General features: G+C 35.3%; 1 protein-coding gene across 3 annotated transcripts in view; it reads left to right on the top strand.

Moving 5' to 3' along the window:
- The window catches only part of LOC139148446 (cyclic nucleotide-gated channel beta-3-like), a 51,697-nt gene that overhangs the window by 11,957 nt on the left and 23,968 nt on the right, over positions 1 to 15,772 (top strand). For all 3 annotated transcript variants that reach the window (XM_070719904.1, XM_070719903.1, XM_070719905.1), the window contains 5 exons: positions 1,822 to 2,020; positions 3,309 to 3,635; positions 5,414 to 5,586; positions 10,222 to 10,389; positions 12,032 to 12,237. In XM_070719904.1, the coding sequence (XP_070576005.1) occupies positions 1,822 to 2,020; positions 3,309 to 3,635; positions 5,414 to 5,586; positions 10,222 to 10,389; positions 12,032 to 12,237 (1,073 nt within the window). The remainder of the gene's footprint in view (positions 1 to 1,821; positions 2,021 to 3,308; positions 3,636 to 5,413; positions 5,587 to 10,221; positions 10,390 to 12,031; positions 12,238 to 15,772) is intronic.

Here is a 15,772-nt window from a genome sequence, read left to right as displayed (position 1 = left end):
TAGTGTGCTGTAGTGCACAGGTAGTATTATTGCTGCAGTGAATCAGCAGTGCTAGTACAAGTGTGCAGGTAATATTGGTGCTGTAATGTACCGGTAGTACAGTAGTGTACTGGTAGTACTAGTGCTGTAGTGAACAGGTAGTATTATTGCCATGGTATATGAGCAGTGCTAGTGCAAGTGTGTACATGTAATACTGGTGCTGTAGTATACCAATAGTACTAGGCTGTCAAGTATGCTACTGTGGTTGAATGTTTAATCTATGCACTCTTTGATTTCAATGTGTTTAGTAAATTTTTGAACAGTAAAACAGTTTGGTGTCAGATTCTGTAATTGTTTGAATTCACTGTCATCTGTAGTCTAAATGCTGTTCTACAGAGTTTAAAATATTGGAAATATTAGAATGTTAATGATCTTCTGCAACATCACAGAAAACAACTCATTCAAAAGACTTACACTTACATTATTACACCGTTTCACAAAAATATGTTCTGTTATTGTTGATTATAAACGTCAATGGTAGGAGAATGAATTTTAATGACACTTGAACAATGTCACAATTAACCAGTATTGTTTTCTGATACAATTATTAAGGGCATGTTTGAGATAATCATGTGACTATATCAGTGGTAATCAGCTAAACACAGTTGAAACAAAATAATCAAATTCTCATTGACGATATGTTATGTCAATGGTGTCCTTGGGAATGGCTGGTCTCAGTTGAATCTGATTACATTAGAGTCAGCTGACTTTTGCACTATTTATTTTTAGTTTTCATTGAAATATTGTGATTTTCTTTTAGCTCAAATTTCTTAAGTAGGTCATTGTGGCAGAATGGACCTTGGTATAGAATTTTGCCTCATCAAAGAGTAGTAATTCTTTACTGGTGTATCACTAGAGTAGACTCATTTCAAGCCTGTACAGCAAATATATTTTGGCATTTTGTTTATCATGGAAATCAGAAAAAATTAATTCTTTGATGAAGTTTACACAGAAAATATGGCAACGATGTGAAATTTCAAATACCAGTACCGTACTTTGAAAATAATATGGACAAAAGTTGTAAACTTTGATTTTTAAGGTGTGCATTAGGGTGCATATTAATGATTGTAATGAAAGAATTGTGGCCTTCAGAAAGCGACCTAGATGTTGAAATCAGAGTTGGCAATTGCAGTAATATATGCCCGATAAATTACTTGTGATCAGATCAAGTTATGAATTTAAGTTTCATTTGACAATGTTCTGTTTTCACACAAAGTGAAGCATTGATTAAGACTTAGATAATGAAATACTTATACTATAGCGTGGGAGAATTGAATTTAAAGTGCATAAGAAGGGAGAGCTTTCATAATACATGTCATGCTGTAAGTGGTCCAAAGCATTGACTGTAGAGACTCCACTGTGTATCGCCAAAGCTAGTTAATTCTGGCAAAGATCAGTGAGACTGTTGTAGAATTTAGTTCATTGGTCTGGTACTATTAGTACATGTATTATTCAAAATGTTTACTTTTGTGGTAAAACCAAATAATGAACACAAAATAGGGAGTTCCAGGATTCAAAACTTCAAAAATACGATCTCATTTTCCTAGTGTGAATAATGCATCTATCATGGCCTGCTAGCATTAGATAGGCCTGTTTATTTCCATTTGAATGATATCCGACAAAAAAGTCTTTGGATAAATTCTCCTTTCCCTTTCGAGGCTTTGTAATACATGTAAATAACAAGTGAACAACAAAAATATTACACCTGAGCTTTACAAAGTATTCAAAATTTACTTTACACTCTTTCACTGACATGATATTTTCCTCTTTGTGGATTTGCAGACAGTGTCTCTGTGAACATCCCAGTAACCCCAGAGAGCGCCCTCACAGTTCCAACACCAGGCAGTAAACCAAATCATCTTGGCTCCAGTATCAGTCTCTCTAGTTCTGTGGACACCAATGGATTTTTATCACCCATTCCCAATGGACATACATCACCTGTGAATGGACACCTCTCTCCATCAGTCAAACAAAGGAACAGGTAAAACTGTTTCCATTTTCAAAATTAAAAAATCTCTTCTTTTACACCTTGAAAGAACTTGTGATTCAACCATATAAGTGGTTGTGGTCTTCCACTTTTCAAAAGTTAAACATACTGGATAGAATTCAAACTTAAATAGCTTACCAATTCAACTATGAAATATTTGAAATTGTGATTTCAAAATCGACAAAACCAAAAACGAATCATTCTTTTTCTAAATGAGTTAAAAAAGTGAATCTACCTCAACTGTAAATCAACATACCATAGTGGGGGTGGGGGATTGGAAAAGTAAAAACTGTTTAAATTTAACAAAACATACATGAGATAATTATACATCTTTATACATGACAACCTTAATTATTATTTACAAAGCTCAGAAATTCCACGGTTTTTATGTCAAATGCATCAGTTCAATGAAACTCTTGGACAAGATTGTCTACTGTCTTTGGTAAACAATTGCAAAGATAAAGAAATTGTCACGTGGTTTCTTTTACAATTCACAAGCATTTCAATGAAAGTGATCAAAGATGATATAACAAAGCCAGCAGGCAATCAGCTGTATTAGCTTCAAAATGTTAAGAGTCAAGCCGTTCTATAACAAATCTACAGATAGCTTCTCTCGGTAAAATGTAGATTTCAGTTCTCATACATTATTTGCAGACACCAGTTTGCAGGCTCAATACTTGGTATTAATTCTAATAGGTCACCATAGAAGGTTAAATATTCCTAATTTAGAAAACTCGACATCACAAACCTTTTGACAGGTGCCAGATCATTGTCGGCTGTAGTACCAACATATTAGATTTTCGTATGGACAATTATTCAAGTCCAATGAATGTTTTTCTAATTTGAAAAATGCAATACATATTAATGAAAAAAAAATAATTGAAAATTTCGCCTCTGAGTCATCAACTTTGTTTTGTGTCTAATAATTTAGGGTAATATATGGAAATCTTGAGCTAGCTGTTTTTGTAGAAGCCCATAATTATCAGTATGGTTTATGATGCCTTATAACTCCCTGGATCACCACACAATACTACTGGCATTTTTCATCTCAATCTTGATTTTGATTAAACTACACTATGATCTCTCTAAAAGTGAGCAACATCCAAGCTCACGCCAAACAAACAACTCGACGTGTATTAAAAGTCAAAAGGTTTGCAATTGTTTTTCTTCACACAATCTTAGGGTAGCAAACTTGGAACTGAAAGACAGGTCTGAGGCATGTTTATATTCTGTTAACTATGAAAACTAAAGATCAACATTTATGTAACTTCTATGTTTACAGATGCAATACTTTGAGTGTGACAGATACCCTAGTGCCACCATCTCTCGCCCATGTATTGGCTGTCAAACGCCATAGTCTCCCTGTACCAGGCAGAGTGGATTATCTTACACCCACATCATCACTGTTAGCACCTACTCTATCCAATGGCAGCATTACATATTCCAATGGAGACGCCCATAATAGACATGGCCACAAATCCAAGTCGCAGCCAAGTTCTCCAGTGAGGTCCAAATCACCATGGGAACGATTCTTTGGAGGAAGAAAACAAAGAAAGTCATCAGCTATCAGCAGTATCAGTGGATTAAGTGAATTCAGTGTGAGTGGAAGGTGAGTTATGAATAAAGTGAACTGAATGTTAACAGTCTGCCACAAACCCCTATTTCCAATACCTTTGCATCATGGGTTATTTTGCCAAACTAGGGCATTCTCTCATGAATGAGAGTGATCTCTTTGAACAGTAATGAACAACTCACTCAACGCAGCATGTCAACACTAACGTACATCCCTCAGTGATCCACATTTCATACGTTAAATTCAGAAAATAAAGTCTGCAGTCAATAAAGACAAAATTGTACCTATTTTGTAAACAAATAGCTTCAAAAATATGTACTTTATGATCAAACAGACAAAGTGCCAAATAAGTCTTTGATCAGTATCTACAGCTTTCCGACTATTGGTTACAGGGTCAGATCGGTCATTAACACCTACCACTGTCTGTGCTCAACTGCCATAAGCCAGGGGTGGCACATTAGTTAAATTCACCAATTTTAAAGGATTTTTGAGACAGTCTACTGATCACAGCATTGAGGTTAAATGTTACATTTAATCTGAAAGTAAAATCAAAGAAGGTCAAGAAGGCAATCACTTTCAACAGAGTACCGGTATATGTTTTTCCAATCCATTTTACAAATTATGAAAGAGTGTGCATTTCATTAACTACGTCATTGCTGTTTAGCGCAGTGCTTTCACACATGGAGTGCCGTCACCTGGTTTTTCATGGAGGTCAATGCGTATAATGTAAATATGATTGACGCGTAATTGTACAAATGTTTCTGATATTCAAGATTAAATAACATTGCAGACATTTTAAACAGAATCTCAAGAAAAAAAGGATTAAGCAATAATACGGATACGTACGGTTGTAACATTATATTAATTTGATAAAATTGGAACTTCCCTTTCTGTTATAAAAGGTAACATGAATTATTGTCATTGCCTAAGGTCCCATTTAATTGTTGATACCAGACACACCTCCAAATGAGGGTTTCTGTTGCTGACTGTAGGGACAGGTGAATAGTCAATGATAAATTCAAATTGAATATAATTGTTTCCCTGTATAGATTGTTTTCATTAGCATTTAATTTCTGTGATTTTTGTAATATTGTGACTTTCCTCTGTTAATGTTCATTGTATGGGCAATCAATAGTCACAGAGTAAAGATTAGAGAACACTGTTTTCAGTTTAGTTCACTTTGTAAAAAGTAATCATGATAGTCCAGAAAGAAAATTAAAGTAAAAACAAATTTCTCAAGTTTATCAGAAAGGACTGTGGGGGCGCCATTACATGTTTAGACAACCCAGACTTTCTAAGTTTAAAGTTATTCTGTTTTACACTTTTTGCTTTTCTTTAGTGAATATTTATGGTCAGCCATCAAAGTTTCATTACAAACATTAGTGTTAACTTTACAGAAGAAAGAGTGTCTCATGTTATCAATTGTGTTGTTGACTTACAAGTGAAGAAAATGGGCGTTAGCATAGTGACTTTACAAGTGTATAGGTTACATTGTAATAGTGTGTAAAAGTAAGATAACATTGCTTAAAGCAACTTCTTATGTCTCTTCATTTCCTGTTGTGCGGTGTTTTCAAAGAGAGTAGTCGCTGTGCTAATCCAATTGTCGAAGAGTAAGACACAACGGATTTGTTTTCACCATTAGTCTGTGAAACCCAATCTTTCGAAGAATATAGAATTTCAAAACACTGACAAAGTAAATGGTGAAAAAATGAAGTACCTTAGTACGCTGTCATGATCAGTCATCAGATATTGTCAGAGTGAATTCACATCAGAACATAATTAAATAAAACTTATTACATTGTGTTCTCTTCCAGCTTTGATGGAGATGCAAGTGTGAACTCAGTTCAGTCTCCTGCCAGTAACAGACTCAGAGATTTGGTCAAATCCGTCACTGAACGTGCCAAGAGACTTGGAAAAAATGAAATTCAGCCAGCAGCCCCCACACCAACCCCTACCCCAGAGCCATCCACTCTAGCACCCCCAACACGTGAGTCAACATACTTCAAACTTTTCTCATTTATATTATGTAGATTTGTCTGTCTGTCGTTCTGTCTGTCTGTCTATCTCTCTGTCTGTATTTCTGTCTGTGTTGCCATTAATGAGATCTTCATCATTGAACTATAAATTTGGATCAACCATCAATTCATGAATACAAAGTTTGCATAATGTGACAGAGTCGGGATATGTTACATTAAATATGTTGTGGCTCTAAAAACAATTTTGAAATCTTGATTTCCAGTTATGAATATGTTCTACTTGTAGTCAACAAAAATATCTTTATTTTGAATTATGACCATGTACACTCAGTGTGACAGTTTTCGGATGACCTCAGTTTTCGAACATTTAATGACATGTTGTTCGTTGTACTGACTTCCCTCTGTATTGATAGCGTTTTACAACTAATGTGACCGCATATTAGGTCAGGTGATGCTGCTGTCCCGTTTTGGATAGTTTTGTTTTCAGTAGAAGCTATTTCAGGCTACAAACTTGGCGAAGTTAAACCACACCGTACGATACTAGGTGCTAAACGCAACACACAGAGACAGCCCGTGTCCGATATGTAAGCGCCATACATGTTGAAATATAGTTGCGTCGTCCACAGATTAAACGTAACTAATTTATCATAAAACATTTACACATAGTTTTTTAAACGCATCGAAATTGAAAATTGGGGGTTCGAAGTTTCGCAATATCAATATTAAGCTCCTATAATCATATTCCAAATACGACGTCCGATTACTGTGATAGCACTCAATATGGGTTCAAAAATTTGGCAACTTTGACTCCCCTATCACTTCTGTCATGTTAACAGTTTGAGGATAAACACAATAAAGTTTTCGAAAGGTATGGTAATAAGATTGCGGACTGCTCGTGATTTATGAAATGGCCTTGGGCAAAATTGACTACTACTCTGTCCAAAAACTGTCACACTGAGTGTACTCCACATTTTCTTGATTACCATATATAATATGCATTTAAACAATTTCATGTTTCCTAAATTTTTGCAATACCTGCTCCTGCAATTTCATCAGAATTGAAGTAATGTGAGAGTGGTTCCAGATCACCCATACATGTATGTGTATGTAGCTCTGCATGATCACAGAATTGAGGCAATCATGTGAGAGGGGTTCCGGATAACCCATACTTGAATGTAGCTATGATCACTGAATGGTTTGTAAACTCCAAAATAAAAAAGATGCAATGTGTTCTAGACTCAGTACGTCCAAGAGATCACATGATGGTGGTAACAAACAAACCCACATGTACAAATGCATACCGATATACATGTACTTCAGTGCAAGTTTATGTACGTGGTTTTGTTTGTACTGTGGTCCATTCAATTCTATTGAGGCATGCTAGAAGGGTTCTGCATCACCCATATGTGTACATAACTTTGATCACTGATTTTAGGCAATGTGAGGGGTTCCTCATCAGCAATATTTATGCGTAGCTTTGATCACAGAAGCAAAGTCTATATGGAGTAAGGAATGTCCTGTGTTAACAGTTCATGGTCAAACGTTTGAAAGGGCTCCAAGATATCACCATGGTAACAGACTCTTCAGATGCTATAGTCATCAGATGCTGTATGCTATTTGTCTGAATTCATTACGGTTCATGGCATCACGCTTCAAGGATACGAAATGTGTTTGCAGTTCAGTATTTGGCAGGTACATGATATTCACATCAGTCTTGCTTCACACTAAATGTTAAAGGTTGTTGGTACCATGATACCAGAATAATACAGACCATCTGTTTTGAAATCAAAACAAAATGTAACCTTTATGGTTCAGTGATTCTTTTCATTCAATTCACTTGTAACATTATCGACAATAATTTACCATGTTTATCAGTGTCCATTATGAATTTGGAAAATAGTTTATGCTTAAGTGTTAAAATGACGAAATGAAGGAATATTATGGAAGTTAGAATGCTTTATTTTGTTTTGCCAGGCAGTTGGAATTTTAAAATGAATGGAAAAATTTCATGAATGGATTTCATGCATTTATGGCAAAATCCAATCAAGGATTAAAAATATATGAAAATAAGTCAAACACACTGTTCAGAAATTGTTGATAAGAAGCACATATCTCACCTAAATGCTATTATTGTGAAAAGTAGTTTTCAGTTGTTTATAATGTTAAACAAAATTTCACAAATGAAAACATAGAACATGAAACCAAAATATTGACAACAAAACTGATAATATTGGAGCTCAAATTACCGGGTACTTCAGTGTTTGTGTTCTTACTTCACTGGTTCAAGTGTTACATGCGGAAAGCAACAATTTTGCTTTCGAAAAGAAATTAAAGATTGAATGATTCATTGTTAAACATATTGTAATGGATGATGTGATAGTAGTCCGGGATGTGGGTGGAAAACATGTTCATAAAAAAACATGAAAATTAATCATGGTGACTCAAACATACTTGACGGAAATTACAACAATCTTTCTTTTGTGATAATAATACACATTGCTGAAACAAGAATAAGCCTCCTTTTGGTTCAACACTGAAGTCAAGAAGCTTTATTCAGTGTGATTTCATTTTGTTTTTTACTCAAATATTTGACCTGGCTGTCAAATGCATAATAGCCTACTACTATGTTGATATTTAACCTATAAAAATGAAAGTCAAAATTGTATAAGAAAATACAATGGTTTCAGGCAGTTGAGGTTTGAAAAACAAGAAAGACTGCTTCCCTCCTGTACAATAAAGCTGAAAGATTCAGTCACAGCCTTGCTGCTAGTCTGTTAGTCAGTGAGATTCAGTCACAGCCTTGCTGTTAGTATGATAGTCAGTGAGATTCAGTCACAGCCTTGCTGTTAGTATGATAGTCAGTGAGATCCCTATTCTATGAATATGTGTAGGATGATGAAGCCAGGGTGTAGTTGTGCAAATTGCACCTCAAATTGCCATTTTCAATTGCTTCTCATTCAATTCAGCTCATTTTGTTTGGAAAATGTTGCGCTATCGAGGTACTAAAAGTTCATTTCCCCAGGAAATTCTGAGTTCAGGGGTGTGCTTGGAAATGTATCTATCACAATTACTGAGTCAGTAATAGTATGGGCAACTCTTGATAATCTTATCAAATAGACGTATCCGACAATTTAACTCTGCCATGCATTTCTTATAATCTGTAGGTAATGAATGCATTATCTTGACATATTGCACAGCGGTATGTTACAGACTTCTCTAGGTACAAACTGATATAGCTATAACTCTATGTTTCTTGTTGATGCCAAGTTTAGAGTCTCTCACCAGTAAAACCCATTACTTCACACTGATTGTGTTTGGTGTCATTTATTTTCTCATCAGTCACTGTCTAAGGCTCTTTGAATATTTATTGGAAATGGTGTTTTTTTGGCATACGTTGATCATCAGTATCAGTTCCATCCAGATTGGTAACTCCTCTGCTCGTAGAGTTTTCCAGCAGATTTAATGTAATCATTGAACCAACAGCTGTGCAGGCTATTGGCTTGTCAGCCAATAGCAAACAGAGTACCTAGTTTATGTTTTACTGATGAACAAATTTGTTGCTTGGATTTTAATCTTAATACTATACGTGTGTGCCACTTTGGCAAGTAGAGAGTGGAAACAGTGGTGAGTGAGACGCTGGGAGTTTAGACAGGCAGAGCAGGTGAAACATTCATTGAGATTCCTAAGGGGAGGAAATTTTGTCGACTGTCACAAGTCATTGTTATGCGCATAATTACAGGAGCATTAACAAAGTCCCATGAGATACGTGTGGTAGTCGTCAGCGGTAATACAGGCTGTTCTCAGTTATTGATTGGCTGGCAATCTGGACAGCAAGATTAACTACTTTTTCAGTGATAACACACACAGACAATCCCTCAGTACTTGTAGGATATTTGCGTTTAGCTACATGTGGTCGGCTGTTCCAAGCGTTGCTGAGTAGCTGGGATGTTAAACTCAGATTTTGATTACCTGTGGGAGAGTGTTTTTTCATGAACATTGAATTGAAAGAAAATGTCAGCTTTCTCAAAGTGGAGGGTGAGCTATTACAATTTTTCATCTTTCATTGATGTCGTGCATTTTACACCATTTCTTGTCGTTGTTTACAAGCTTTTGTTGTAGCTTGGTTCTTTTCAAATCTAATGGGTTTTAAAGATTGAGTTCCATTCCTTCATTGCTTTCCTGAACGCATAACATGATGCTGGTGTTTATATTCTTCCGTTTCTGTAATGGCAAACAAAATTATGTAATTTGTTACAGTAACTTAAGTTGTTTTAAGTACTTCCTCTCATTAATTTTAAGTATAATTTTTTATCATAATTTGACCAAAAAAAGAAAAACGATACTGAGGCATTTTTCATTTTTGTTGCCTTATCAGCAGGTGTAAAGATGGTTTTAAATAATGAAACAATCATTTTAGGGAGTTTTTACGCTGTATGGTAATTCAACAAGTTGTATATGTGCAACAGAGAATTCCTAAACCTCGGTCCTTGCATTTTGTTCTGAAATGGACGTTATCAGAAATCCTCTAGCTAAAGATCAAGTATACGCAACTGCCCTCAATTCATTTTGAATGTCAGCATTAATGGTACCTTACTTTATTATTTTCTGCTTTTGAAAAAGCTTTTGTGTTATGTTTACATTTACAGCACGTCCACCTCCAAAGCGGAATCGATTGGACTCGTTTGCTCCCAGTTCTCTAGCTGAGGATGTTGATGACCTCAAATATGTCGGCAAAGGCTGCTGCTCATTAAAACTACCTGTCTTCTTCAAAAAATTGAAATTTGAAGTACAAGATGGAGTTATCGATCCATCAGGTAAGTGCAATGAAAACTAACCATGTTGATTTTTATTTTAATTCCCAGTTCAAATAATGTTTGTAATTTGAGATGTTACCCAGTACTTTTACCGAGTTCTACTGCAGAGTTTTCAAGGAGTTCATGTGACAGCTGAGACAAATATCAAACTATATCTAAGGTTGAATGGTATTTGCTCAACAGTCTCAGTACTTTATATTGCTGCAGTGATCAATAGTATGGTTTCCCCAAATGTATATTGAGCACAGGGGAAAAAAACTTTACTTTCCACTCAAATATGAAAAGGAGACCTGTAGACTACATCACTATCAAAGAAAGATGCCAGTTTCCTTTTGCAATATTACCATGGCAAGAAAAAAATTGACTAACTTTATAACAAGTAACTCACATAATGTTGATATGCAATGTAAAAAGTGTTGAGTATAACTTTGCCTTAATGCATGTCTAGGTTTCAAGTGTACTGAAACAGGAATGATAATTATGCTGTTTGAAACACATGTAGAGACAGAAATTCTGTCACTAATGCCTTATCTATTCCATGTGATAGTAGGGCTTCAGGCATGTTTTATCGACCATGCTTTGGAATTATTTCGAGATGCTGACCAATAATATCTCAAATCTTACAATATTCACAGAAGTACAATCCAAATATATCATGTTTTCCCATTTAAATGTTGTGAGAAATCAAACACCAGGATATCTGTTGAAATACAGCTTTTTTCTGCATAAGAATGCCACTGCTGTCAATCAGTTTTGAATTTGAACATTTGCTTAATGGGAGAAATTGCCTGAGTGTGTCAGAAGACAGCAGCGTAGAAAGTTTCCATATTCTGGCTATAATGTATCGTATGTACTGGTAATCTGGAAAAAACCTTGATTTTACATGCTGTGTTATGCCAGCTAAAATTTCAAGAAAAAGTTCAAGAAACTGTATAAAATTTGATACTTTTAAATAGATTCCTTGTCCCATTTTGTAGAAATTGACCAAGACAATTTATAAAACTTAAAGGGGAAGTTCACCAAGGCTGATTTTTACATATGTGCTAGCTTTGGGGTTGCTTATTCCGGAAAAGCCATTTTTTTCCATTAATAACTTGTGCAATTTTATCAAAAACAGATAAAATAGTCACTGAAGTTGTAGTTTTTAGGGCTTCATTAACTATTGAATTTTTCCCATGATTAAAAATACATTAAGTTGATGAAGCCCTAAAAACTACAACTTCAGCCACAATTTTTGTCCGTTTTTGTAAAAACTACGCGTGCTATTAATGATGAAAATGGCTTTTCCAGAGTAAGCGACCCCAAAGCTAGCACATAATGTAAAAAATAAGCCTTGGTGAACTTCCCCTCCAATGGAGAACTTACTTCAACTGAGTAAAGTACTTTTTTCATTATAGAAATTTTATTGCTATTACAGCTGTGGCATCTTTTAGCCAACAAACAATAATTCCTGAATTGGTTAAAATATATTAAACTGCAGCTGAACAGAGTTGATTTATGCAATCTTGTAGAATAATAGAACCAAGAAAATAATTCCATGCAAAATATTTATTGTGAAGGAGTGATGAAAATTTTACATTCAGAAAAGATAATGTATCAATTTGAAATTTGTAATAATATTTCCCATTCCGTCATTTTCTAGGCACTGTATGGCTGACTTGGCTAAACCTTGTAGCCATTGCTTTTCTGTACAATGCCATTGTAATATTTCTCCGTGGAATATTCCCAGTAGCCAACAAGGACAACATCTGGATCTGGTGGATGTTTGATTACCTATGTGATACCATCTACATTGTCGACATCCTTCTACGGACGAGACATCAATTTATCCTTCATGGAATGTTTATCGTAAGTACAAGACAGTGAATCTCTTGGGTGTAGTCATGGTAACTAGGTTAACTTTCCAAAGCAAAATGTTAAGTTTGGGCTGATCATATGACAAAATATCAGCCTCAACTCTTACTCAAACAGAATTTTTTCTGAATGTAGCAATTGAATCTCAAAGAACATGCCGACATGATAATAAAGTCATAGTTATTTGAGATACCCTAGTGTTCTTTTTATTGGTCCTCATTTAATTCAACCTTCAAATACATCAAATTAACCAACATCCATTTGAAACAGTTAATCACTGACAGATAACTAGCAGGGTATAGCTGATTGAATGTGTATCAGCAAAACTTTCGTGTATGTCTGTACAAAATTCCGTTTGAAGTACAGGACTATTATGAAAACATACATGTATGAAGTGTACGTAATATCTTGGCACAGTATTTGATGAATGTAACAATTCAACAGTAATCCCCAGTGCAGATGGTGTATTGAATTATGAATTATGGATCAAAAATTCTATCCCATATAAATTACAATTTGGTACTTTACAGAATATCCATTACGTTACCCAGATGTATGATTTATATGAGATCGATCTGTACAACGTTATTTCATTTATTTCATGTTGTAAAATTTCACAGATTTTAGTTATACCACAGTAAAGTTACAAGAGAGTTTGTTGGGGATGAAATTTGTTCATAAAATATATTGTTTGTTTAGGCAGCCTTTAACTTAAGTCATTAAATGTAAAATTACGATTTGCAATTCTAGTTGAATCTTTTACCTAACACAGAGCTGTAGTTAAATGTAGTATTGTGGAATTTAAAATGTGTGAGTCAGATCCTGGTAGGTTTTCACATATAAATATGCTACAGGCGAAAAATTAGAGTATGAAATGTAATTCTACCGGCTCAATCAAATTTCAATTGTAGAGATCTTCAAAGCAATAGAGATTCAGATAAGTTTACTGGCGAGCACTACCAGTCCATTCAGATTTTCTGTTGTTTTCACAAAATATTTCAGTGAAATTATATTTGTCTCATAATACCTTCTTGTCTCTGTGTAACATCTTTTCTAGCATGCCACATGAATTTCACTTTGTAATTTATTCCTTAAGACCACAGATTCTTGGTCTAAATCCATTGATTTCCATGGAGACAATTACCGGTATACAGTACATTGTGGATACTATTATTACCAGTAATTCTATTTTCATAACAAAATTTGTAATTTAGGTTGAACTATGTCGATAGAAAATGACAGATGTATGTTTAAATTATGAATTCTGTAGGTATCCATAGATAACAAATTCAAACAAACCAAACCTCGCTAAAGTTCATAAATGCTAAAATTCAGGGAACTTTAAAGTCCTTGGAATTGACAGCTGTCAGGCAGTTCAAGATTTATCCAATGAAATCACAGTGTTGGTGTTGTGAACGACGCCATGCAAACAAAGAATGAAATAAAATCTTGAAGGTTTATGCTGTACTGGCTTAATAACAATGGTGTATACTACTCAAGTTCTGTGTGTGTTCTGAGTTACACTGACATATTTTCCTGACCAGTGTTTCAGCCAAGGCTTATGTGCAGGCTATTTGCACAGTGTCTGACCAACTACCCTTGCAGTGGAATTAAATGTCTTGCGCAACTTTAGTTTCAGTTTATATGTCGATCGGTATTTATTTATTTATTTGTTGCAACCCTTTCCAAGTAGGGACTCACTGAAAACAACATGAGCAGCAAATTATACTGGGCGCTGGAAATGCAAATAAAAACATACAGAAGAGCTTCATTTAGTTGAAAAAATATATAAACAAAGAAAACAAGCCATTATTATCAATCAAACCATATTGTTGGGGAGCTGAAAAGGAAATGTTAGTTAAAATAAACATTTTTTCCTACTATCTTACTATATCTGTCAAGAGACGTCTGGAAAAGTTCTCAATTTCCTTGTACAGATCTTTCTTGTAATTCTTTGTAGAATCACCCAGGGAAAAACATATCAACTCCTTTCTTTCTGTGAAATCCTTGAGTAAGTTCAATTCGCTATAATTCAACAGCATTTCTTCAGTCTCAGTCACTAGTTTTAGTATTGATAACTATAATTCAACAGCATTTCTTCAGTCTCAGTCACTAGTTTTAGTATTGATCAAAACTTAGGGCAAAATGTGCAAGTTCCAATTTTATTTCTGTGTTTTTAGTTTTAGGGTAGCTCTCACTGGTGGCCAGGTAGCTACCAACACACGGTGTATGCTGTGACTATGTGACCAGATTTATATGATTCGATTAATTAGCATATATACAGAAGACGCAACATGGCTGCCTCAGAGGTCACCATTCCCTTCAGGCACTAAGCCTATGTTGTGCACCCACTCAAAACCTTAGGGGGAACACCGTTTGTGACCCTTACATTGACTGTATATTATGGTATTTTGGTGGAAAAAGGGCATTCAACACACTCCTGTGAAAAATGCATATTTTAACTTGAAAGTTAGCAACACTGCCTTCAGTAGATGATTCTTAGGGGTTATTACATGATGTTTGGGCGATACCGCATCGTATTCTCGTGATGTGTCCGTATTTTGACGAGTTGCGCAGCAACGAGTCAAAATACGGACACATCACGAGAATACGACGTGGTATCGCCCTAACTTCATGTAATAATCCCTTATCATACATGCATGCTTTGGTTATGACTGTTTTCCTACAGACGCTCCAAAATTAGCGACAAAATCAACTTGAAATCGACCTTGCTTCCTCCAGGCTGTACTTATAAAAAGTTAGTTGCTAAGGAGTGATGACAACCGTATCACTTCTTGATATTATTCCGCTCTTGGGCCATTCCACTTCAAAGGAGGGTTTATGGAGCACTTTTGAAGCGAACAATTTAAATATTACGATGTCGACACAGGTTTTCACAATTTGAAGATTAGAAGATTTATTTTTAGTTTAAAATGACGGTGGATGTAAAAAATAGGCAGGAGTTTTTAAAATGGGTGTGTTTTCGTGTTTTGACACATTAACCTCATCCCTACGTGAAAGTTATGAGGCTGCCAAAAAATGGGTCAAAATACTCGCGCCACGCCAGCGTTCGATTTCAAACTCGATCGAGAATGAACAGCTGAGAGCATGGAGCAAGCAGCTCTGCGACATCTATGAATGCACAGTGGATACAATATCCATACCAGTCACTTTATCTCGAAGAATTATACACGTCCCCAGACGTCAAATATGCCAAATTTACCTACACTCTGAAGGCACTTGAAATTGTGTTATACAGTTCTTATAAATTTGAACAGTTGCCTGAATGGTTACACAGCTGCTGGTCAACCAATCATGGCAAAGCATCATGCAATACTTACCAGTACTGATTCCCAAACCACTATGATTTAATACCCACTGTACGGTACAACACCCAGTAATTGCAATATTCCATACATGTGCAACCTGATACACATGATAAATGTAATGAAATTGGATTCACTTACAATACATTAATTCTGTTCTGTGGAGGACTTGTATCAGAATCGGTTCTGGATTTCAATTTTAT

The sequence above is a fragment of the Ptychodera flava genome, chromosome 13, assembly GCF_041260155.1.
Source record: "Ptychodera flava strain L36383 chromosome 13, AS_Pfla_20210202, whole genome shotgun sequence".
Taxonomy (NCBI): Eukaryota; Metazoa; Hemichordata; class Enteropneusta; family Ptychoderidae; genus Ptychodera; species Ptychodera flava.
This window is presented reverse-complemented; position numbering and strand designations above follow the sequence as displayed.